Here is a 25,641-nt window from a genome sequence, read left to right as displayed (position 1 = left end):
TTCTTTTAAAAAACTTCCCTTTATTCTTCACAATTTACTAATCCTTGAAATTAAAACACAGGTACATTCTGCGCACAGGTGCATTTATGTATCCTCACTCTTACAGTTTTCAGAATATTAAACAAAAACTGTCAATATATTAAATAGTAAAAAATTAATAGCATTTTTCCTCTGTTTTGAGGATGGTCCTTATTCCTCTAAGTTGAAGGATATTGCCATGTTCAAAACACCAGTAATTCATCCAACAATTACAGAATCTCAACTTTTGCCATCCTTATGCAGCAAGCGGTATTTTCGGTTGTCACATTCCCATTGATTTCATGAGACACAGTACTAAATCTGAGTGAAAACAGCATAGTTAAGGGAAGCTATTTTCTAGATACAGTATTTAGTTGAAAGCCTAAGTGAAATCCCAGTTGTATCAATGCACACATGAATTTTCCCATCTAATTCACTGTGACCAAGTTCAGCATGAACAATATTAAGCACCTTTTATGTTTATGAAATAATTCATAAGCAACATCCCATTGTGCTCTAAGGCATCTTTACCTGAAAGCTGAGATTTAGAAACCATTATTCTTATCAGTCAAATTATTTTAAGTCATTCTGGTCTTCCCTTCATTAGACTCTGATAAACTTGGAATATTTTTGACCACACCAATAGTGAAATAATTCTGTTGAAACACACATTTCACAGTCAGCTTGAGACATCTGAAACAGCAGTATCATTTAATAAAATTGCCACAAAATAGACACTATTGTTGTGCACTCACTAGTCAAAAATACTTACAGTAATGTCATGAAAAGTTGAGAATTCAGATGAATATCTTCAGAAACTTAACTGCTATTGAATTCCTTCAGATAAAGCTTCATAAAGGGGTGTAAAAAAGCAATTTAGCAGTTGGCTTCCCAATGCTTCTAACTACAGTTCTGCGTACTTGCAGAAAAAAATATTTAAATTACAATTAAAATAAATTTTAGGTTCTGAAAACATGAATAATACAAATAAAATGCTTTTTATTTTTCACTAAGTGGCTGATTAACCACAGATACTCATAGATTTTTACTATGCTTACTGTTGGTATACATACAGATGGATCTATGCCACTCTAGTTTTTATCAGATAGTAAATACCTATTTTGACAATCTACAACAGAACCTGAAGTACTTATAAGACAAATTAGCCAGTATTTCATCTCATGATGAACAGAGACATGCTGTCTTTCAAAGGGAGTCTTGCATAAGCCATGCTATAAGAACTTGGACATGGTCAGCCTAAAAAATTCTTTAGGACCCTTGCGGTACAGGGACATAGCCAGAACTCTTAGTCCCCTCCTACCCTCTTCTTACTCCTCAGAATCTTGAATTTTTTGAAGAGCAATGTCAGCTAAGCCAGTCTCACTTTCCAGTGGACTTTCAGGGTGCAGGGCTAGTGCCTCCATCTCTTTGGTAAACTCAGGTTCTTCTGTTTGGTCAGTAGCATGATTCAGATCCATTTCTTTGGTAGCATCTGGACAAGGATCTGACTGTTCTTCACTTGTAGAACTACCCTCTACTAGTTGCACTTCATCTAAACAAAAGAGAAATTGCATCATCAGTAAACACTGAACTCATCTGCAAGCAAACATTTTTATTATTGAATAAATGCTAGGAAACTTTGCATCAATTACAAGTGATTAATTTAACCAAGTTATGTCAAAAAAGACCTAAGACACTAGAGTTCTGCTTAAATTGGTGTAAGATTACTCTGAACTAACCGTACACAAAGCTCTCGTTAATTTATCTTCAATTTTGCCATACTTCTTTTTAATATGTAAAGGAGCAGAGTAGGACACTACAGTTATTTTAACTTCCAATTCAAGCATGTTTTATTGGCAATATTCTTACAGTTAGCTTTTCAAAGAATGGCTGCAGGCCAGTTAAACATAGAGTACAGGTGGGTTTCTGTTTTTCTTAGAGGCATGTATGTGATTACGTAGGAAGCTTTTTTGCATATAACAGACTGAAGAAATTATTTGCTAATGAGCAGTTGACCACAATGAACTTTGGTTGAAGTGAGTCATCCTAAAATTTATAACCTGACTGCATGGAATGGAATTAGCTATTGCACCTTTACTTTTCAAGCAATGTTTTCAGAGAAAAAAAATGGTTAAATAACTTTTTGCCCTGATTCTGCTAAGTAGGGGTTGTGTACTAGCAATTCTGAAAAGAAAGAGGAGAAAGCCTAATTGGGGGCCCAGGCACCTTCAGAAGTAGTTAATCTTGGTTTCTTATTCTCTGTTATGATTGATAGCCAGCTAAAAACACTGTCACAGCTAGCCACAACACTGCCAAAGACCTGCCAAAGGCCTCATTTGGCTATGGAGCTAACTGCCTTAAGCACAGGCTGAAGCACAGACTTCCTTAACACTCACCCTTGTACAGTGGAAACTCTTAAACTCTTGGTTTTGCTTGTAGTTACAGCGGTGGGATTTTTTTTTTTCCTTTTTTTTTTTTGGTAGCGGGTATTACTAGCTTTTTAAAATAAAACTGCTGTTCATATGAAAAGCTTTGATACCGCACCATTCACAAGGTGACTTGAAGCTACGACAAATTCACTGTTTTGCTAACAATGCATAATCTGATAAGGTCTATAGCATGTTGGCCGTCTATCTGAAGAAGTTAATGAAGATTAACATGTAGATAGTGCAGTAGTAACATGTCAAAAGATGTTAGCTTCCCTTTTTAGGGAGGGAGGGAGGGAGAAGAGCCATCCACCAAGATCCTGTCTCTCCCTCTGAAGAGGACAGCACCTGGTCACTGACTTGTTCAGTTAATATGAACCTGCAAGTGTGTGTATTTGTCACCATTGTGAGGCATCACACTGCTCACAGCTCATTATGTTTTGCTGTATTGGTATGCAATACATTCAGGGATTTCTAGTATCCTTCCCTCCAATTTCCACAGTCATTTTGATCCCACGCAACAGCAGCTCTTGTTGTAACAGGATCATCACATCACAGGAAGCTGTTGAAAACTTCAATAATTACCAATTTATATCCCGCTATAGTTTCTAGAGTCCAGCTGAAGTGAAGAATACTACCATTGTTAAGACAAGCGTGATTTGTCCAGTGCACTTCTACAATCCTTAAAACAAGGGAGGGGGAATCTAGTAAGTTGTAAAAGAGAAAAAGTGATTTCACCCCCAATTTTCCTATTATTTCACTTACAGAAACATTGTAGCAGAGTAAGTTAAAGGGGGGTGATACAGTGTTTTTTCTGTTATTATGCATTAATTATTTGCTTATTGAAGGGAGAAAAACACCGTTAACAGTTTAAAGACTAATGTTTTCTTCACATTCAAAGTACACAACACAATTAACTTAATATTGTGATTATGAAGAAGAAAGTATCACAGGAGAGTTATCATCTACATTAACCTTTGCAACTGGAAGGATTGAACTGCTTGCTTATTATCCAACTTGTCCTAACACCTCCAACGAAAGGTAGAGTAACATGAAACTTCTGCATGATTTTGATTAAAGGTTTGGATTTTGAAACAGTGCAGTGCAATTCAGAATGCTTTAGTTGTAGAAACCTGTGTAACTCTAGCATTAAAAACCAGATTTTAGAAAGTACACAGTATTTGTGAATTGAAAGACTAGAATTCCAACAAATGCAGGTATGCTTTTATGTTACAACAAAGATTTTTCTTCCAACCTCAGCTGTTCCAGATTTCAAGACCTGTTACTGTTGTTCCTTGTGGTGCGGTTAATGCAGCATTTGTTTCAGTAAGCAAACTATAGATCCTAACCTTTCTTCTGCTTTTTTTCTTGTTTCCTTTTTTCTTTGGCAGCTTCTAGTTCTTGTTTCTCATGAATTTCCTTCAGGGTCTTGCAGACTTTTTTGTGGGTAAACCAGTGTATTTTCTGGCAGTTCTGGTCGCAGTACATCACCTGAAAGTTACCAGAGCTATCAATTCATCTTCATGTACTAAAAAAATATACAATATTCTTGCATTCCTTAGTGTACCAAGTTAAATCTCTCTATGTATAGTACTTAATGGTATTTTTAAGCAATTTGTAAGGTCACATGGAGTGATTCTAACCTATATAAAAATCCATAAAGAAGTTTGTTTTGTTAACACTGAACATACAGAAATTTTACTCTTTCTTCACTCTTAAACATACACACTTGGAAATCCAAGTACTTGTGAATTTCAGGCATCTCTCCCAGAAGTAGATGGCTTGCACATTTTCAGTGTAGGCATACATGCCATTCCTCCTAAGTCTACACAGTAAATAGTGAAGCATTCAAAATCCTCAGCACCTCAGTGGCACTACTTCTTGTGATTCATTATAACTATTTACGGATTCTTACCATTTTACATACTGAACATCTTTTGTCTGCTCCCTTTCCCCCACAAGCTGTACAGAATTCAGCATCCACAAAACCCACTTGGCCAGTAATAGCTTGTGTAAGTACAGAAAAAGCTGTAGGATCAGAACCCTGAAAGGCAAGACAAACGGTGGTAATGGGATTAAAAACCAACACTATCATGAAGAGGGACATGCAAGAGAATAACAAAACAAGCAATGCAAGCTTCCAACTGGCCAGCTGCAGTCTCACTGAAGATGCTATAGCAGCAAGAACATAAAACTAAATCATAGAACTTCAACTAATATGCGCAACTTAACATGTATATGGTTAGATAAATTTTTGTATATAAAGTTAACTTAGTCCTTTACCTTCTGTAGAAGGGAGGATAAAAATGATCATTTTTTTACTCTGTAAATTATTAATAATACTATTAATGAACTCAGTGTTCTTTACACACAGTCACCTAGTTGTAGATCATATGCAGCAGGTTTTTGCAGATTAGTCTGTGCTGGCACACAGAAAGATATTTTACTTGTCACTGATATACTACTGTGCTCAGCGTACTCAGATGCTACAGACCAAATGGTCAGAACTTGAAATCTTCAAAACAACTATTTGCATATTATTATTTAGATATTGTTTGCAGTATCTTTCCCATGCAATACAAGCAGTAAGATTTAGTATATTTTACTGGTCACCATAAATTAAGACTATTCTTTTGGGCAATGATGTAAACATTAGAGGAAAAAAATGCCAAGTTGCTCCAGCTCTAAGTAAATCCTTAAACTGTTGGACTACCATGGAATATGCATGATCATAACTACTACAACAATGCTGAGATGCCCAGACTGAAGCCAAGTAATTGTACATGCCAAAGGTCAAAGGCTTCCAGACAAATAAAAATTTATAGCATCTCCTCCTTTCCAGTTCTGCATAATGGACAGAAATCCAATGTAACAAACCATATTTCTTTAAAGGCAGAAAAGACTGCAAGCTCTTCTAAGAAAAAAGGGACAGGAAGGAAAATGTTTACTCTAAAGCAAGTCTTAATGCATCATGATGGCTTATGTTTTCACGCTGTATTTATTTTTCTGGCTTAGACAAACAGTAGGGATTGCACTAAGCCTCAGGACATTTTAGTAGACTTGGAGCCACTTAAGATGGAGGCTATTTTTAATTCACTCAGCATAATCCAAACACGTCACAAAATTGTTCCAGTTCCCCAGTGTTAGCGCATGTAACATCTAGCTCTCAGAGACTAGAAAGAACATTCTTAAAAAAGAATAGTAACTCTTGTGTAAGATTTATTATGAAGTAATTAATACTATTATAATGAGTGTGTTAGCAAAGGCATGTGAGGAAAACTGAAGTTAGATTTTTTACTTGTAATTTTGGTTTCCTAATTTAGATACACATTTTGCTCTACATTGCATCATCTTGCCTCTCTCTGTGATAAAAGGAGCGTCACAGAATGTTTTTTCTTTTTCTCCCATCATATTACCAACCTTTCATGTACACTAGAAATAATGAATGCATTAAATCTAGGAAAGGATCTGATCTTAAACTGAATTTAGACTGTGAAAAAAGAGCACAAAATGAGTTTCACCTGTGTCTGAATCTATAATTTGTAAAAGTGAATTGGCAAAGGAAAACTGACTAGACATCCCAGAGTAGGAAAAGAAAGCTCTGAGACAAGAAACAAATTATTTCAGTTTTCTTTAAAAGCTGAGGTATCTAAGCACTCATTATGGGCACAGGAAAAAACTACTAGTTGAAGTATTTAGAGCATTTTCCTGCAATACGCAAAATAAAATTCCAGTTTGCCAGAGGGTTCAGGGACATCAAAAACCTTTGCTTAATGTAACACATGGCAGAAGCTGAGAAACAGAAGATGGCTTAGTTTAAACTGAATTTACTGTGCAAGTTGCTTAGGAAGTATTTTCTTGATAGGAAAAACTTACTATTTCAACAGGAGCAATACTTCTCACAAGCTGCTGGAGCAATGTAGCTTCACAGTAAGGAAACTTTCGGATACTTTCTCGAATTAGCTTCTCTTGATATACAGGGAAACCATCTTTATCTCTCCCTTTCAAGAGACTAAATTTTTAAAAACCGACATCAAATAAGAAATCACATAGTACATGATCAAGAACAAATACACAGCATGCTGTACTCTGTCCTCTTTCAAATTATAGAGAATTATAAATCAGAATAATTTGGCAACTTCATACATAAATGTGTTTAAATGCAAATGAAATTATTTTTATTCTAATGCACAATCATTATGAAATATAAAATAACTAAACGTACACTCTGAAACCACTACTTACTATTTCAACTACACAGAGAAAAATAATCATCTACAGGTAGACTAGTATCTACATCTGACTAAAGTGGTGAAATGCTTTGTTGTGTTTCAAAATGAGCATTGTAAAAATAAACACTGAAGAATGCACAATACTTTACATACAAATTCTGCTTTACTTACTTTAATAATTTGTTATAACCCTGATGCCTCTATATCTATCTGGTTGGCTCCTACTTTTTTATATGGATCACTGATGAACTATTTGATGTCAGTATGTGAAAGCTGACTTCATTTATTTTCAGTATCATGTAGAAATCCATGGAGGTCCATGGGGAATGCGATCCTTCTAAAAGCCAGGCCACCTACTTTGATACTTAAGATCAGGCAGCTGGTTTTGTAACTCTGAGTGGGTTCTGAAGATCTAAGTGATTTAAGAGTCCCAGTCTCATCCAGAGCCAGTGGGATCTGCAGTTCTCAGTTGCTTTAAGTGTTTTTGGAAAAAAAAAATCTCACCCTGTATGACTGCTGGAGAGCAAAATGGCAAGAGACACATTCCCAGATGATCCATATCGGACATTGAGAAATTCTTTTTTCAAGCCTAGCATTCCCCTTTTTCTCCACCACATGTTGCTCTCTGCTGCTTCATAGTGTATGGGTGATTGCCAAGCTCTAACCAGTTCCAGCAGGGAGCTGAAACTCTAGGAATGCTTCCTTTGTACCCCCGGAAAGGACAATGCCACTTCAGACAGAAAAAAGGGAGTCAATGCCACCCTGAAGTGACTGTACCTGGCATTGTTTTGAAATTTACTTGGCATAGCCTTTATCCAAGACAATCTAATCTATTATTACAGTTGTCTTTTTCTGGTATCTGTAAAGCTGGTTCATACACATACCTTTTGATAAATCCATCTAGTTTATCCTCTCGCTCTTTTAAAAATGTAATACATTTCTGGAAGATGCAACTGATGTAGTGCATTTTCATAGCAAGTACTTCATTCATATCTTTCTGCTTCATACATTTCTCACAAATTAGATCCAGAACCCTGTAACATTTCTGCAGTGCTTCTACTTCAGCCAATAGAGGGTTCTCTTTTACCAGCAACACAATCTATGAGAAAGATTGAAGAAAATGTAATCCAATTAGGCACTAGTGTTTTTAAACTTGTGCATTGGCATTAAAGGTTATATAGCTCATTGTAGCTAAATTTCAGTGGAGTTTCTAATATTCTTCTACTTCCATCTTATGCAGTCTTCCCCTTCTTTTTTCTGTTGTAATTCACAGTTCCCATACAAGAAACATTTAAATTAAGACTGGTATTAAAAATAATAAGGATTTTTTTCAGAATAAGAACCTGAAGAATCAAAACCATTTCAAAAGAAACAGTTACAGAAACTACCATACACTGTCCTAGAATCTCTTTGCTTTTGAACACCTAAAATAAAGTGGACTTGTATGATTTCAGCAATTTCACAGAACACATCAACCTCACTTCAGGTGGACTAGTAAAGCAATGTACTAGCCATTTTAAGAGGAAACTGTATACTCTACTCACTAAATTAGCTGCCACTGGTGCATTACTCTTTGTATGTACTGCAGATACCTGGTTGGCAACTGCTGACAGATTCCTGACTTTGGATGGCAAGCCCAAGGAACTTGACTTTGAATTTAAGTGTATTAATTTCTCTGAACTACACTGGAGGATCAAACCATAAAAGACATTATTTTCAGCAAATATACTGGGAAGTAAAAATAAATCTCTCTTGCACATACTTTCAGAAACAGCAGCAGATGTTACTATGGTGAACCAGTGATGAAGGTAGGAAGATACATGCTGAGACAAGCATTGAGAGAACAATGAGATTTTGTTAAGATAGGAAATTGTTTTATGCTTCCACTTCAAGTGGGGCTAGGAAGAAAAGAAAGCCAAAAAAGAAAGCTATTTATGGTTACTGATGTAAAAAATAAGAATCTCTCCACTTAGGGGTGTTAGTTCAAGATTCTGGTGTATATAAACACTGAAATAGCTTCGTTTTTTAATCACGTCTAAATATTGAGCCTGATTCTTTCTCATTTTCAGAAACATCTGAATTAGTGGATAATGCTTTTGATCTCAGTTGGACTCTCAGAAGAGCTGAATGCTTTCTGACATAAAGAAACAGTTCCCATGCCACAAACACATACAATTTTCATATTACTCCACCTTAACAGGATGCATGTTAGTAGTAGTAATAATTTTATGCAGAGGCCCAGCTAATTTTATTGGCAGTTTTGGTTCTTTATCTAAGCCTTGTGGTTTAGTATAGTAGTCCAGCCTTTCACGTGGAAAGAAGTTGTTGATGACGGTCACACAGTCATGTTGACCTAAAGGCACACAAGAAAAAAAATCACCAATGAAATAATAATAATAATAATAATAATAATAATAATAACAACAACAACAACAACAACAATAATAACAATAATAATACTACCTAAACAACAACAACAACAACAATAATAACAATAATAATACTACCTAAACCCAAATCTAATCTAAGCAATACAGATGAGAATTACTCACAAAGGAGCTTAGCATGATACACTTTGCACTGGTAACAGGCAACTCTTGCTGTTCTTTTGTGTATAACTTTTATGTTCAGTAAGTGTAACTTACTGACTCCCAGCAGGGAATGACTTAATGAAATCTCATTTTGAGAACTCTGTCCCCTTCCTGCATGCTCTTTCCCTGGTAAGCCAAAACTAAGAGAATAGGTATTTCTCCCCAAAGTTATACTACACTAGTAGTCTCATACTAGTGTTAAAATTTTTCAAGGTAAGTTCTCTCCACTTTGTACTTTCAAAAATTAATGACATTTGCATTGAGACTTGTAAGTTTTCAGACCTGAAACAGATAGTAGCGTATTAACCTAAAGTGGGAGAAATTATAAGAACAGAACATGCTTAAAATTTACCAAAAAAAAAGGGACTGTGATTAAAGTAACAAGATGAGAGAAGTTACACCCCCTTCTTGTTTTCTACATCTGACAATATGATGGATTGCTTGGCTAAAGGGAAAGTAAAATTTAGCTTCTCTAGTTCAGGACCACATTCTTTAAATTGATTGATTTATCTTGGCACTAATCCTCTTAATCAGTAGAAGATGACACAGCCAACCAAATTCCAGCATTTAAAACCCTCCACTGTTTTAGAAGAGACTGTTCTAAGCTAATAGACCACAGTGTAAGACAAATGGCAGGGGAAGAAGTATCCTCACTTCCCACACACAGACAGATGAATTAATGTTGATTGGACAGAGAATAAAAAAGAAAACAGGAATGGATTCCAATGTTCAGACTTTTACAGACTAGCATATCTCAGTATGCCTGAAAATATTTATTCTATCTTGGTGACGTGATGAGATTTTAAATAAGAATTCTCCAAAATTACATTGGAGATAATATTCCCCATTCACTAATAATTCAATTCAGCATCACATTGGAAAAGACTCTCCAAATCCAAAGTATAATTAATAGGAGTGGACTTCTCTGACATATTAAGTGAATAGTTAAGGTTTTACTACTTGAACCTGAAGTCAGCTATGTCAATCTTTTCCTCTATAAAAGACCAGAATGAGATATGATTGAAATTGAGACTGCACTAACTCACTATTCAAGGAAGTAAATCTAAATGGCAAGGTAGGCTCTTGAATCCAGAACACCTGATGGACTTGCAAGGGAGTTTTCAGACATTTAAACAATACGAGAAGGTTGTGTTGAAGTGAAAATACAGGTCCTCATTTTTGGTTGTTGGGAAGGTCATCTGGACAGCAATAGCCGAGTCATTAAAATGACTCTACTTTTTCTGGTAATATTTTATCACACATTCTTGCTAGAAATAGAGAAAAAGTGGTATATTTGGGAATGTTAATCCAGGAATCTCCCAGCACTGTCAAGATGGGTAAAGAAGTAAAAAGGGTTTAGAAAACAAAGACAAGAAACATACCAACAGAAAAAAGCCTGGTTTCATGTTTTGCCCAGGATCACACAGAATACTGGAATGACAAATCTTTTCTCTTTTTCTAGTCAAGTTCAGGTCAGTAAGTACTGACTACCTCAGAAAAGGTGCCGAGACTTCTCCCTCTCCCAAATGCGGAGGGAGAAGGGCAGGAGGTGACTCACCACTAGCACACAGCATGCTCACGGCAAAGCTCAGATGAGAGTTCCTGACTCCTAGTGCTATGTTTGTTCCTTCCCACAAAGGAAGCTCCAATTATGCTCTCTGTACTGCAGAAGCACCTACCTGCACTTCAGACACCTCAGATGTTACCAGCTTCCTCTCACAATTTGAAAAGGGATGACATTGCAAAAACTTGCACACTTGGAGAACAGCAGCATCTATTCTTACAGATAAGATCATTTGTGCTTTTATGAAACAAAGCATGGGAATAGAACACAAATTGACTCTGTTACAGGATGAGATGTGGAAAAAAAGCTGAACAACTGTGTCAGTTCAGAACAGGTCATTAAATAATGTTTCTCCAATATAAAGCATCAGAATCTAACTTTTTACTTCTTTAGGAATTTAGGAAATTATAATAGACTTTCACTTTACCCACAAAAGCAGCCATCTGAGCTGCTGTCCTTCCCACAGAGTTGACAACATCAGTCTCTGCTCCAGCCTCTAACATCATCCAGGTGATTTCTTTGTTTCCTGAATTTGGGGAGAAGATATGGGGAATGAGAGAGAACAAACCAGAACTTGTAATTCTTTATGCTGTAGAAAAACAAGGAGCGAATTTCTTAAAGACTAGGAGTAACACTGAGGGAAATGAATGTTTTTAATGTTATTATTTTAAGAATGGATTAAGAGAAAGGCATGGTGCTGCCTCCTTATTTATGGTTCCAGAGGGTCAAATCAAAATAAAAACTAAATTCAGGCAGGGTATAACTCTGCTCTCTGTAATGCCCATTCAGCTCCCCGTGGAGCTTACGGGAGTCATATGCATGTAACTACACTAGAGCTTGGTCCCTCTGGATAGCAGTATCGAAGGAAATTCTACTAATCTAGTTTGACAGTTCAACTATAACATTTGCTATTCTAAGAAGAAAAACAAATCCAGTACTATTATGTAGCAGGAGCATAAAGAAGAGAACAGATTGTTCCTTTCTCCACAGTGGGAACTGGGTGTTCAGACTGGGCTAAATACCAAGTAAAATGAAGCTAAAATTTGATGGGAAGATTAGATGACTTAATTGGTGCCCTTCAGAGACTAATAAGGGCACTTGCCACCACTCATGCTGGTTCTGCTTTCAAAGGTATTCTTACTTTATCAGGTTTTGTGCATATGCTAAATACAGAAAAGTGAATATAAAAAAAGGAGGTGGTGGATGGAAATGAATGTTTCTGATTTAAAACAAAGGCATTGCATCGGTAGTGCTCATGTACCTTTTGCACTCACAGATAACAGACCTTGAAGTCAACATTCAGAAGCATTCAAACCCAGGATGTTAAAAGCTCAGCTGTGAGAAAATGGTAAAAATTCAGCATACTCCATAAAGCTGCAGTCATTTAACAACCTCTAAGAGTTTGTTCCCACCTATCTGCTGCAGCTCTGATATTGCTCAATGCCACAGAATGCTGAAGTTTCCCAAATCTTTTTACCAAAGTTTTAGCTGAAAAGCGATCTGATGATCCAGTTAAAGTTCATATACACGCACATGCCTTTCTTTTCTTATGATGAAAGAAGGCAGAGTTTAAACTCTACCTGCCAAGAAATCTTACTTCCCTAGAATCTACTTTTTGGGAAGATATAAGTGGCCTAGTAAAGAAGATACTTAAAATAACCTAATATTCCCAAATGTAATCTTTTCCCCAGAAGAAACAATGTTTTTTAAGTAGTGTCTCTTTCTCACTCAAGGACATAATTGTTCCTTTCATCAGGGAAAAAGAATAGCAAGAGGAAAGCTGCAAACCACCACTTGAAACAGGAGAAGATATATACAGCTATAAGCACTCTCATGAAAAAAAAATAGTGTAAGAGAGGAGGGAGAATTAATGTGAGAAAACATGTTTTTAAAACTTATTAGATATATTTTTAAGAGCCCACAACATAATTGCAAAAATAATGTAGAAGAAAGGCAAAATTTCAAAAGTACTGGATTGATTTGCCTCAAATACTACTAAAAGTGACTGATTTGTAGTCCTAAAAAAAGCAGTTTGGTGCAGCATCTTTTTCAGTATAACACAGTATAGTTAAACAGAATGTATCCCACTGCACAAGGAAACTGTCACAGGAGGCTGAATTTTGAGATCTGTAACAAACAGGACAACGTACAGATAGACTCTATGCCTCCAAACGCTGAACAAAATCAATTTTTATATGAAAAAAGTTCCCAAGCCTGAACAGTAGCTCTCCTGTTCCAATGTCCTGATGATTCTACTGTCTTGACATATTTGCATGGTTCACATAAGTAACAGTAAACCTGAATAATAAAAACATGTCATCATTTTCCTTTAAATTATTAATTTATGGCAAATTGTACCCATCAATGTCATAAAAATCAGTGATCTAAGTTTAGTAAGTTACCTGAAAGTCCAGCAAACATCAAGGCAGTATATCCATGCTCATGTTCATTGCAGTTAACATCAGCTCCATGTCGCAAGAGCAACCTGCACATGTCTACTTTCCCTTTGTACGCTGCATGCATTAGAGGGGTCATGCCATGCTAACAAAAGAAAGAGGAAGGAAGTGGCATACAAAAAAGAATTAGTTACATCTCTTGATCTTCATACCATTGATAATTTTTACTTGTACATACATATTCAGTATAACTACGAAAGCCTCACGTAATATTTAAGTTAGCAACAACAAAAAAGCTCACAAAATCTTCATGAAAAAATATGGTTACTAACATGCAGTATGGATTTTCCATTTCCATGTCACTTTTCCAATTATGCTGTGCTATATATTTGAAAAGAGACCAGTGTTGAATAAATGAAAGCCATTTACCGCTGATTTGTCATTGGCCTTTTGTATAAGACATTAGCGTTAAACTAATGCTTCTGCTAGCAGGAAAAGTTTGTTTTAGAAAATTTGTTAGGTTCCTAAGTTATTTCTTTTCTCCCCAGCATTATATGATAAGCAACAAGAAAATTAGGAATAGGGTCTTGTTGGTTTTGCCATTACAAAGATTTGCAGTTTCTGAAACCCATCTTGCTCGGTTTTAGTCATGATTACTGGTAATTGTGCTATCCTCCTCTCTCCCATTTATCCATCCTTTTGGTATTATGTCTGTGATCTTACATCAGCCAGAGCTCTGAAAGTCCTTGTAAAGATATACAGCTCTAACTAGACTTTAACAACCACACAGTCTCAAACCTTGCCTTTTGATAAACTGCACCAGTACAAAAAGGATTAGCTTCAGCAAGGAAGGCACTGAGTTTTTATTAGAGTTGCACTGATGTAATTATAGATGCAAACCTGGGCAAACCCTAGGGGAAATTTTCAGAACTAGGGTGAATTGTTAGTGCAGGTTCTCACCCTCTCAAAGGGCAGGGAGAAGCACATTTCTGTTTGAGAAAATTGCATGACATTCCATTTTTAGAATTTGATACGCTTTTTCCAATATGCTGTTTATTTTCACTTAACATAAAGTCAGGATTCATGTTATCAGCCAAAACGTAGTAATTTCCCAGGAACATTCTCCAACACCTAATACAAGGGGGTGTGCTTTAGTTTGTCCCTGAAAGAAATCAAAATGGCATTTTCTTCCCTTTTTTTTTTTTTTCAGGTTAAGGCTGAGTGCACAAATACGCTCATGTACACCATTACTGCAGCTCTGTAAACATATGGCAATGTGATACTCTGAAATAATGTAATTGTCAGTTTGAGCCTCAATATATTTCTTGTTTCAATTTACGATAGAATAAAACCCAACTGAGTTAAATTTATCAGTATCATTTTCAAAAAATTCCTAAAGGTGAGGGAAATTGGGAAAGTCAAAATTATAATAACAATTTTAAAGTATTATATTTTCATTATTTCCCATACTAACTGAAAACAATAAAAAATTATTACTTCATGCATTATATTTTAGTAACCTGAAATATTTTGGTAAACTGCAATATGAACTGCCATTAAAGAAACAAAAGACCTGAAGAGATCACTTCACAGACATGAAACAAATTTGTGATTGTTTTTGCTAGGTTTCATTTGTGGTCCTATAAAGATTAAGTAAAGGCTTTCTATCCTAATACATAAAATATGTTATGTTACGTTACATTACGTTACATTGACAGCAATTTTTATGGGCCAATCCCAGTCTGGAGTCATAATATAGATTTGCCTCCTTTAGCAGCACAGAAAAGCACTGCTGTAAGGGGGTAAGAACACAGTAAGGTTTTTGACTGGAGAAGGAAGTTTAAGAAAACAATGACTTTAAGTTTGGTTATATCATGAATGCCAGCTGTTTCAATTACAAAATCTGTCTGAAGATTATAGGACAAAGGAATGGATTGGGGTTTTTTGGGTTGGGGTTTTTTTTTTTGTCATCTCCTCCTCCTGGGAAACTTTTTTTAAAAGCCTTTGAGTAAATTTTGAAAGTGTCAGGCTGCGGTGTGGATCAAAAAAAAGTTATCAAGCAGAAACCATGTGGACAGTTGTTAGAAAACTGGATTTAAAGTCACACTGATATCAGCCTTTCACATTCACAGCAAACAAAAAACAGACAGGCTAGACACAAGCTTATCTGGAAAAGCTTGGTATCCTATATTATGTCCCTATGCAGAAACTGAAATGACTGCAAATACTCTTCTCAGCCTGAATATCAAAGACAGGTCCAGCAACAGTCTGTTTTCTGACAGATGACATTTGGATTGTCAATACAACATACTTAAAAGACTAAACTAGCAGTCAGTTTATTAAACATACAGATGAAACAAAGTATGGAACATAGGATGAAGAAGCCATTTCCTAGCAGCTACTATGTAACATTGTTCTGACCAAAAATCCAGTCTTTTAACCTCATTTCCTAGGACAAAAATGAATCGTTCCCAGTTTCTTGTTTACTTTGGAGGGATGTTACATGGTTTACAGGGAGCAAAATTAACATCTCCCGTCTTCTGCAGGGCTGTAAGTACTCCCCATATGTCTGACTGTACCAGGGGAATAGAGTTTGCAGTGCCTCTAGAAATAGCGTCGCACCTCCCTTGACCAGGTTCTTCAGCTCATCAACCAACAAGGACTCCCTGGCACAACGGGGCTACGCCTCATGGCACAGCCAGCCCAGCCATTACACACCACCCTTCCCAGTTCCTGATGTTGAAAATATACTAGAAGTGGACTGAGGGATGGGATTCCAAGAGCTAAGGTGACTTAATACTGCCATGGTGGGGGAGCCAACTGAAGAAAAAAGAAAATACTACAGGGTCAGTGGGCTGAATCAGCTAACAAGGGAAGAAAAGGATGCGTGGGGAGGCAGGAGGAGCAGATGACTACCAGATCCAGGATGGGGTTGGACTCCATCGCCAGAAGCGGGGGAAGAAGCAAGCAGGTCAGTCTATCTCTTTTCAGCACCTGGGAGAGGTGTACATCCACAGGATGAATAAAAACAAATTTATAAAGATAATAAACTCAAAAAGCAACCTTCTGCCTTCTAGGAACTAAGGAGGAAGTTTTCAACAACACTGTTTCTCAACCTTTGTTGACCACAGGAACTGGGGAGTGTGGGGTGGCCAGGGAACAAGAGTCAGGACAAACAAACAAACAAACAAAATCACAGACCATCTCACATGCCAGTGACCTGCGCATATTTGGCATATGTTGTGAGCATTTAAACACTCATGCTGACTGTGTAAGAAAACAAACATGATACATGTATATTTTTAACAGCTATTGTTTTGTGGATAACATGCTGACGATTTGCTACTAAGTGGCCACACAGACTTTTGTTACTACGAGAAAAGAGGAATCCAAGTGGTCCCAACATTCCCAGTGTTTTACACTTCTCATGCTCACTTCACCCTTCTTCTCAATCATGGAAACTTGGCCAAGATTGGCACACATAGGCTGGATCACACTGGAGCAGCTCCCTCAGCAGGCATTGGGCCACACCACGACATTGCCTGTGTGAATACTGTGCCATTGTGAATGCTAGCTACCTAGAGAGGGAGAGGGCTGTAAAAACCCCAGCTGAAAAACTGCTGTAGACACTTGTATGCTGACAATGTTGAAGCACCCATCTCTCCTTTTCCCAGCTCATTTTGCAATGAGGAACCCAGCCCCACATACACATGGAAAGAGTGCCTTATTTTATTCTTTAGATTCAGGCAACTATACCAGTTCTATTAATTCAGAAAATTACAAACTAAACACATAGACTGTAGGTTTGGCTTTTATTTGAGACAATATTTGGGAAGTTACTAAAAAAGAAACAAATGATGCAAAAAGAGCAGGTGCCACAAGGAATACAGAAATACTAGTTGATGTATGTCTTCAAAATCAACTCTCCTAAATAAAAAGGAAGAACACCACTGAAATTAGACCAACTCATTAAGACTGGTTCAGGTAGGTATTTGGAATTGGATTGTAAAAATGTCTCCGACTTTTAACAGAAATGGTACTGAATGCTGCTAGTCTAGAAATACATGACTTGAATTTTCATCAGACAAAAGCCTTTAGAAATTTCACCCTTAAAGCTTTTGAATAAGATTGCCTTTACATATCTTAAATTTACTGCAAGCAGGACAGGATTTGGAAGGTAGTCAACAGATACATGCACAAATAATTCTAGCTATAGCTAAGTATGAACTAACTAGAATATGAAATACTGTTCAGCGAGTGTTGATCATAGCTACAGTCCTCCTTTATAGTCATCTTGCTGAGCTGTTGGTTTCACATATGTAACACATTAGACTCCTCTGATGATCTTTCTGTTCATCTGCAGTGATGAAAAGTTAAAGTCTACATCAGTCAGCAACCTGAACTGAAACCAGATAATTCTTAATAGCTGTTGAATTTTCTTTGGTTTGTGTATTTTGAAATACTATGTAAAAAGACAGAACTCTTTCTCCTCAATAAAGGCCAAGGATCTGGGCATTTTCTGCTACCATAGGAAGTTCACACTGGAATAGCATAGATAACTATCCAGATAGCTTAACTGAAGAACCCTCTGCTGAACACAATCAGTATGAGTAAAGCTACACATACCTCATACACTAATAAGCAGGCTGCTGCTGTAATTCCTAGAAAGTATTCAGTGCTGTAATTAGCATATAGAAGTGGACTGTTTCTAAAAGATGTATTTTATTACAGAAGTGAAGAGCTGAATTACGAAACTAGAGGAAAAAAGTAATGCTGCTAATGCCAAATGATAGTTCTGTATATAAGAAGATTATGAATGACCTTAATATTATTTTAAATACAGAAAAACTGTGAAGCCTTTTCAGGTCAAGTCTCTCTGTTTAATCTGCAGAAAATATGGGATTGTAGTACTAGAGTGCTCCTTTGCAACCTTAACTACCAACATGACTGGAAGAAACTTCCACAGCTAGAACATCCATGTGCTTCCTCTAAACCTCCTTGCCGTAATAATCTGAAAGATGTTAGCCACACCCTGCAAATGGATGGAGTTAAAGTCAGCAAACTGCCAACATGAAGTCACAACACTACTTACAAGCTCTGTACTCCCAGGGGAAAGAAAATTCCTGAACACTTTCTTCCATACTACATTTCCAAATTAGCAACCACTCCATCTAAAATAGGACAAAACCTGACTAAGCAGCATGCATTTAAAAGAAATATATTTGTGTTTATTTTGCATCCCTTTCCATAGCCCACCTATTTGTCCTAATATTTTGGGACACCTGAGCTTAAAGGTTCCTGAGTAAAACCTGAAGTGTTAAAGTTGCCAGAGTCAAACTGTTAAAGACAAGTTTTGTGGAAAAGCTATGTATTTCTTTGTTTTCATAAAGACAGTGATTAAGCCTAAACACTTTTCCTTTCTTTGACTACCTAAATCCACAAAGAAACAACAACAAAAAAACTGATCTGGTCAGAAAGGATGCTGGGAAGAAAACAGGACTGTATCTGCTGGATATCTACAACCTTCTGGAAGATGGGCATCTGTGAAACTGATTTGAATAAAGGGGTCTTACTCTGCTTTCAAGTGACCTACTGCTCCCAGTAGAGCACTGCAGATAGGAGGTGGTGAAGGGTGAGCAAGTCTTGGCACATGGGCAGGAAAAGCAAATAGACTTAGAGGAGCAATTTTTTATTTTTTAAATACATGTAACAACAGCAGAAGCAATGCTGAAATACTGTGTCCAGCTCAGGCCCACATTTTTGGAGGAAGAAGCTGAAACAATTGGAAAGGATTCGGAAGAGAGCCACGATTATAGCTCAATTGCTGAAGAAACATAACTTTAGGCAAGATACTTAAAAAGTCAATGCATTTGGAAGATGTTAAAATGTGACTTGGTCCTTGTCTAAAGGTACATAGAGAAAAGATTGCTGACTGTCAGTAGTTTTTAACCTAGAAGAAAGCAGATCTAAGCAGTTAGAATACGTGGTTAAACCAAAAATCAAAGGGACATTTTATGTGTTTATTTTTTTTAAAATGAGCAAGTGCAATATATAACAGCCTGCTTCTGGATGCTGTGGATTCTCCAGCCTGTGGAAATTATTAAATTGTGACTGCATGTTTGCTGTACGATGACTAGAAGAGAGAATTACATAAAACCTGTGCTCATTCTGTGGATTCTCTCATGTAAAAAGGACTTTAAGGAAGGAAATGAGTTCTTGGTTCCCAACTGAATTGTGCTGCCATTTCAATATCTAAGCATTCAATTTTCAGGGCTGTTTCCTCATTTCTTAACATCAATAAAATAAGTAACAGTTGTAATATAAATAATAATGTGAATTTCAGGATAAACAGTTAAGGCAGCAGGGGAAGAAAGTAAGACCTGATGCATTCAAATCAGTCTCCAGTTGTGGTGACGTTGAAAAACAGATGAAGCTAATGTTTAACCGGGGTTTCACATACTCTATTTATGTATAGATATTAGAATAATACATTAGAGGGAAAATGGTTTATAATAGAAAAGTTCTAAAAGTTGAGGTGACTGATGGATTAAGAATCCTAAACAAATCTGAACCTTCTTCTGTTCAATACGCATCATTACACACCACTCTTGGGGATAAAAAGGAGACTGCAAGTAGTCCATTCCATGAACTTCTCTTATGTGCCTTGGCTGTATTTAGTCAGATGTGAGCATCAGGCAAGTATTGTTAATACTATTTCTTCTTTAACAATAGGCTGAGGCATAACTCAGTTATGGTTTCTATTAATAAACCATATTCTCTCAACAGTAGTCCTGCATGTTGCACTAATACTGCATCAAGGGTGCAGTCGTTCAGCGCTAGTTCAGCAATTACACTAAAAGAAAAGCTTTTAAAGCCCATACAATAACGCACACTTGCAAACATACTTACCTTGTATCTTGGGTTCCCAAAGTTTACTGTAAAGCTTAGTTTGACTAGTTTGTCAGAAGCTTGTTGAAATTCATACATTAGAAATTAAGGTTTAAATCACAGAATCATTTGGGTTGGAAGGGACCTTAAAGATCACCTAGTTCCAACCCCCCTGCCATGGGCAGGGAGAACTTCCACTAGACTAGGTTGCTCAAAGCCCCATCCAACCTGGCCTTGAACACTTCCAGGGATGGGGCATCCACAACCTCTCTGGGCAACCCGTTCCAGTGTCTCACCACCCTCATAGTAAAGAACTTCGTCCTTACATCTAATCTAAATCTACCCTCTTTCAGTTTAAAGCCATCACCCCTTGTCCTATCACTACATGTCCTTGTAAAAAGTCCCTAAAAGTCCCTAAATATTTAACTATGTTTAAGAACAATCAGAAAATGGATCTGTTGGCAGCACAAAAAAAGGCTAACAATATTCCATGAAGATAACCAGTAGATGAAGTGATAATTTTCCTCCATTCAGCATTCACAAGACCACATCTGCAATACCCTGTCCAATTTTAGGCCTTCCAGTACAACAAAGACATGGATAAACTGCAGCAAGTTCAGCAGAGTACCACCAAGACACGGTGGGAACTTGAGCACTTGTGCAGTAGAGAGGCTGCAGGAACTGGGCTTGTTCAGCCTGTAGAAGAGATGGCTTTGATGGGACCCAACAGCAGCCTGCCAGTGCCTACAGGAAGATCATTGAGAAGATAGAGCCAAACTCTTCAGTTATGGTGGCAGGAGGGCAAGAGACAATGAGAGTTGAAATAGAGGTTCAGACATAAGGGAAAAACATTTTCACCATAAGCATATTAAGGTAGTGGAGTAAGCTGCCCAGAAACATTGTGCAGTCTCCATCCTTGGAGGTTTACAAGGCCAGACAGTATAAAGCTCAGAGCAACCTCATCTGACCTCGAAGCTGAAGCTGCTTTGAGTAAGAGGCTGAACCTTCTGAGGTCCCTTCTAGCCTGAATTTCCCAGTGATCCTATGAAATGATAAAGTTGAGAAAAACCACAAACTGACATTTAAAGTGATAAATTACACAAGGTTCCTTTAACCTTGTGTGATGTTCCTAAGTGTTTCCTCTTCTTTTTCCTTTTACAATGTTTTTCTGAAGTGTGCAACATTAATACGAAGTGTAACGTGGAAGCAAAACTGTAATTGCCCACCATGCATGTTAGATCAATGTGTAATTTGTCAATTTAAATGTCCACAAACTTCCTCTCATCTTCAGGTACCACTTACAGATTTTATCTTGTACATGTCTGTCACATCTGCCTCTGCAAGACAGTGTGTTTTCCACTTCTAACTGCTCACTCTCCAAGCCTGTTTACTGTTCTGCAAAGATAAGGCTTTGGGTGATGAGATGCAAGCATGAGATGGGGACAGGTATTCTTTATCCACACTGTCTGCTGCTATCTAAGCGGAGGGACTACAGTTTGGTGGAGGTGACAAGAAGTCAGGGAGCACCCCCCATGTGTGTTGCTGCAGTGTTCATCTTACCTTACAGACACCAAAGTTCACGCTGGAACTTGAGAGAAAATATAAACAGTGTAGTACTTTAAGTAACATTACTCTTTAAACTTTCTTCAAAAAAATTAGGAGTTCTTCACTTCAAAGGTTCATTATTCAGCTGCAGGCTGGAAATATGTTCAGAATAACTCTGATTTCCAGGAATCTGTATAGCGATGTTAATTAACAACAAGAAGGCCTTCAAACCTAGTATTTTCCTTGCTAAACCAAGCATAATGCTTGTACAGTTTCACTGTACCTCATCCAAGCAATTGACACGGACATTCTTGCTGCCCAGTAGCCTTCCAGCCTCCTCGGTGTTTCCTTTAATTAAAGAAAAAAAAAAAAAAAAGACACAAAAAGAGAGAAAAGAGGGTGAGAAAGGGAATAAATTGAGAATCAAGAAGAGGAAAAAGATCAGTTCCATTCCTGACTAGAATCAACACCTTTGTAGATTAACCACTTGGGATGGTAGATTAACTACCAATAAATCCATCACACTTAGTAACAAGGCTTAGGAACAAACAGTGTTCTGCTGTAGAAGCTAAAAGCCAAGAAGTCACAACATCAAAGAGTAGTCTGAGAGCGTGCACTAGAAGTAAACTTCCATTTTTTTTTTTAAGTAACTGATCTACACACACACAAGGACAGAACACTAATACATCTCTTCATAAACAGCACCAGTACAATTCTGAATGAGTATAACGATACTGAGCATTTTAACACATTCCGTACTTTGACCTCTTTTGGAGCATCTTATGTCTAAAGGAGCTGTCTAAATTCTCACAAAAGGAAATTATGCCATTTCAAAGACTTTTCTGGTCTGAATTAAACATGCTTTATCATTTACTCCCATCTCCTTTCCTGTTTAAATTCGAAATTTGTAACATTCCACTTCCCACATCCACAAAAGTAGAAGGAACTTGCTTTTGGTAATAGAGAATAGAGGTGGAAAGGACAAGGACCAAGGTAGCTCGATCACTGACATTTCTAAAAATTGCCAAATGCATAAGTAGACTGAAGTCTGAAAGAAATATGTGCAAGGAAAATTAGGCCATAACTTTGTATTTTTCAATTTGCTACAGGAAACCTTTCAGTTAAGCCACAGATCTAAGAACCTGATTTAAAGCCCATTGAGGGACTATTCGGTACTGTCAATACAGCTTCAACAGGCATGCAAACAAATAGAAATAAAACAACATTCAAAGAGTCTAAGTTTGGGGAATTAAATTTTTTGCAAATTAACAGAAACTTCTGATCATGGATTCAATCATAAGCAAAGCTCTTTCAGCAATGATGTGCTGCTTAAAAATAAGCATTACATGCTCATTTTAATGACAGGCTTCATGTTTATCTTCACTATATCACAAGGAGGTGCTCATCCAGCAAATTCTCAGCAAAGCAGCGCTTGAAACTTCAGTTTTGGCTCACTTTCTTTAAAAAAAAAAAAAACCATTGCAAATACTGGAAATAATTTCTTTTCATAAAGCTTTTGGTGTGGTTTAACTATACTAAACAGGTTTCTTTACTTTTTTTTTTTTTTTAATTAATTATTTTAGGGGAAAAAAGCCAGACACCTGAGTCATCTCTCACACTTGATAAAGACTCAGTAAAATACACCAACTGACAGTCAGGGCACTGTCAACTAGCCTACTCCCCCAAATATACATACTTGTATTGGTTTTGGTTTGTTTTTGTTTATTTGTTGCGTTTTTTTGTTTGTTTGTTTTATACATGTGAGAAGTTTCCTAGGACCTGGAGTAGTTTTCAGAAGAACATCCCAGCAAAAGAACAAACATCAGAAAGAGCAAGCCTTCGAGGGGTGATCTTCAAAGTAAATTTTAATGCAAGTAAAGCAAAGCAAAGTTGCATTTACAAGTTCAGAGTTCTGTATGACAAAACATTGAAGGATTTCCAAACAAGACACTAAACTGACTAGTCAGACTTCTAGAACAGGCTAGAGCTTAAAGCTGGAGCCAGGCTGTTCACAGTGGTGCATGGTAGGAGGCCAAGAGAAAACAGGCAGAAGTTGAAAGTAAAAGAAGCTTCAGACTGGATATAAGGAAAAACATTTTCACCACAAGCCCAGTAAGGCAGCAGAACAGGTTGCCCAGAGACACTGTGCAGTCTCCATCCTTGGAGGTTTTCAAGGCCTGATAGGATAAAGCCCTACGCTATCTTGTTTGACCTCACAGCTGACCTGTTTTGAGCAGGGGGTTGGCCTAGAGACCTCCTGAGGTCCCTTCCAAACTGAATTATCCCATACCCTTAATCATAAGCATCAGGTAGGTTAGACAGAAGCATCTGCAAGACAAAGGCCTGAAACTCTGATTAAAGTGAGTTAATGAAACTGATTCTGATCCACAACAAATTCATTGCTGACTGTCCTATGCTTGTGTCTGACACAGAGGAACGTTTTAATACAATTGAGAGTGAAGCCCCAAAACTATAAATAAAATTTCTTATGGGTTCAAATTGCCTCAAAACTACATAGAGAAACACATGGAGCATACCAGGTGTTTTTAGTTTACCTCCAACTAACAAACACCACCCACAATTTTCAAAATACTGTTTGGAGTATAACTATTCAGATAGGGCTGTGAAATTGACATTGCCAGACCATGAAACCCAACTGTTACAGCAAGCAAGACAGAAAGCCCCCCTGAAATAAGCATATGTGCCACATAAAGTGGTGAAACTGCAACACTTGGATGAAATGCAAATTAAAACAGTGTAAGGGACCAGAGGTGCACAATACCCTGGACAAGCTCAAGTTCTGTTAATTTAAGAACATCCTGTCTGCAAGGACGCGCTGGTGTGGCAACAGCACATAGGGAAACCTGTAACAGGCTAAAGAACTGGATTATCCCCAAGAAAACATTTTTTTGCAGCACGCATTGATACAAGTCATTAGATAAATGTCAATGTACATTACTAATATGAATAGACCTAAGAAAGATGTAAGCTTTCCTCGGCAAGAGTTCGACCCTCACAGCTGGGCTTCCCCAGCCCAAAGGGTACAGCAACGCGCACCCCCTCCACGCCTGGCAAGCAGCCGGCTCCCTTGGCACTCCCCGGATGACACAGGCCTGCCCCACGTAACGCCCAGTGCGAGAGAGAACCGTAGGGAGAAGGGGGACGGGGCCCACAGGCGGCGGCTGGAAGGCGGGAGGGCGGGCCGGCCGGCCCCTACCACGGGCCCCCGAGATCGGCGACCCGAGGAGCCCGGCCGGGCCTGCCGCCCGCGGCCCGCGCCAGCGCGGCCGGTAACGGCCGCCGAGGGCCGGCGGTCTGCCCTTCGCCCGCCGCCACTAACGCCGGCAGCGGTGGCAGGTGTGAAAGCAAACCCTCCTGGCGAGCAACCGGCGGGGCCGGTGCGGCAGGGAGCCGCCGGAGCCGCGACGCGGCCCGGCCCGCGGAGGCAGGGGAAGGGCAGAGCGCCGCACAGCACTGCGCCGAGAGGGGCGGCTGCGGCGGCAGCCGGGCCAGCCCGCGGCGAGGAGGTTGAGAGGACGGGAGCGGGGCCGGGCACGCCGCGGCGGCGCTACCGCCCACCGCCGCAGAGGGGCGAGGGCCGGGCCGGGCTCACCTGCGGCGATCACTCCCAGCAGGTCCTTCTCCTCCGGGCTCAGGTCGCCTCTCCTAGGGGGAGCCATCGCGGTCCCCCTGCCTCCCGCAGACGGTAAGGCGGACTCGGGACGGTGCCGCCCGGCGAGGCGAGCTCAGCCCGGCCGCGGCGACAGCCCAGGCCCGGCAGCTCCCCCCAAACACCCCGGCCCCGCGGCCGGCCCGGCGGCGCCCGCGCCCGGCCCCGCCCCGCTCCTCATGGCGGCTTCCTCCCACAGCTCCGCCCTGCCAGGGGCCGGCCGCGGGATAAACCATTCCCTCCCAGGTGTGGGGGGGATTGGGTGCCGGCAGTCCCCCTCCGCCGACCTCCCAGCTCGGCGCTGCCGGAGA

The 25,641-nt window shown here is 38.7% G+C and overlaps 2 protein-coding genes across 2 annotated transcripts in view; one reads left to right on the top strand and one right to left on the bottom strand.

Moving 5' to 3' along the window:
- Positions 1 to 25,413, bottom strand: ANKMY2 (ankyrin repeat and MYND domain containing 2). Its single transcript, XM_052800892.1, has 10 exons — positions 25,274 to 25,413; positions 21,944 to 22,008; positions 13,234 to 13,372; positions 11,259 to 11,357; positions 8,869 to 9,029; positions 7,561 to 7,775; positions 6,321 to 6,456; positions 4,360 to 4,488; positions 3,794 to 3,935; positions 1 to 1,570 (listed from the first exon to the last, which is right to left on the bottom strand). The coding sequence occupies exons 1-10, from the start codon at positions 25,338 to 25,340 to the stop codon at positions 1,347 to 1,349; spliced, it is 1,377 nt and encodes a 458-aa protein (XP_052656852.1). The 5' UTR covers positions 25,341 to 25,413; the 3' UTR covers positions 1 to 1,346.
- BZW2 (basic leucine zipper and W2 domains 2) overlaps positions 25,297 to 25,641 on the top strand; it is a 62,650-nt gene continuing 62,305 nt past the window's right edge. Inside the window, exon 1 of the mRNA XM_052800836.1 lies at positions 25,297 to 25,366. The gene's annotated coding sequence lies outside the window, so the exon portion shown is untranslated. The remainder of the gene's footprint in view (positions 25,367 to 25,641) is intronic.

The sequence above is a fragment of the Harpia harpyja genome, chromosome 1, assembly GCF_026419915.1.
Source record: "Harpia harpyja isolate bHarHar1 chromosome 1, bHarHar1 primary haplotype, whole genome shotgun sequence".
NCBI lineage: Eukaryota > Metazoa > Chordata > Aves > Accipitriformes > Accipitridae > Harpia > Harpia harpyja.
This window is presented reverse-complemented; position numbering and strand designations above follow the sequence as displayed.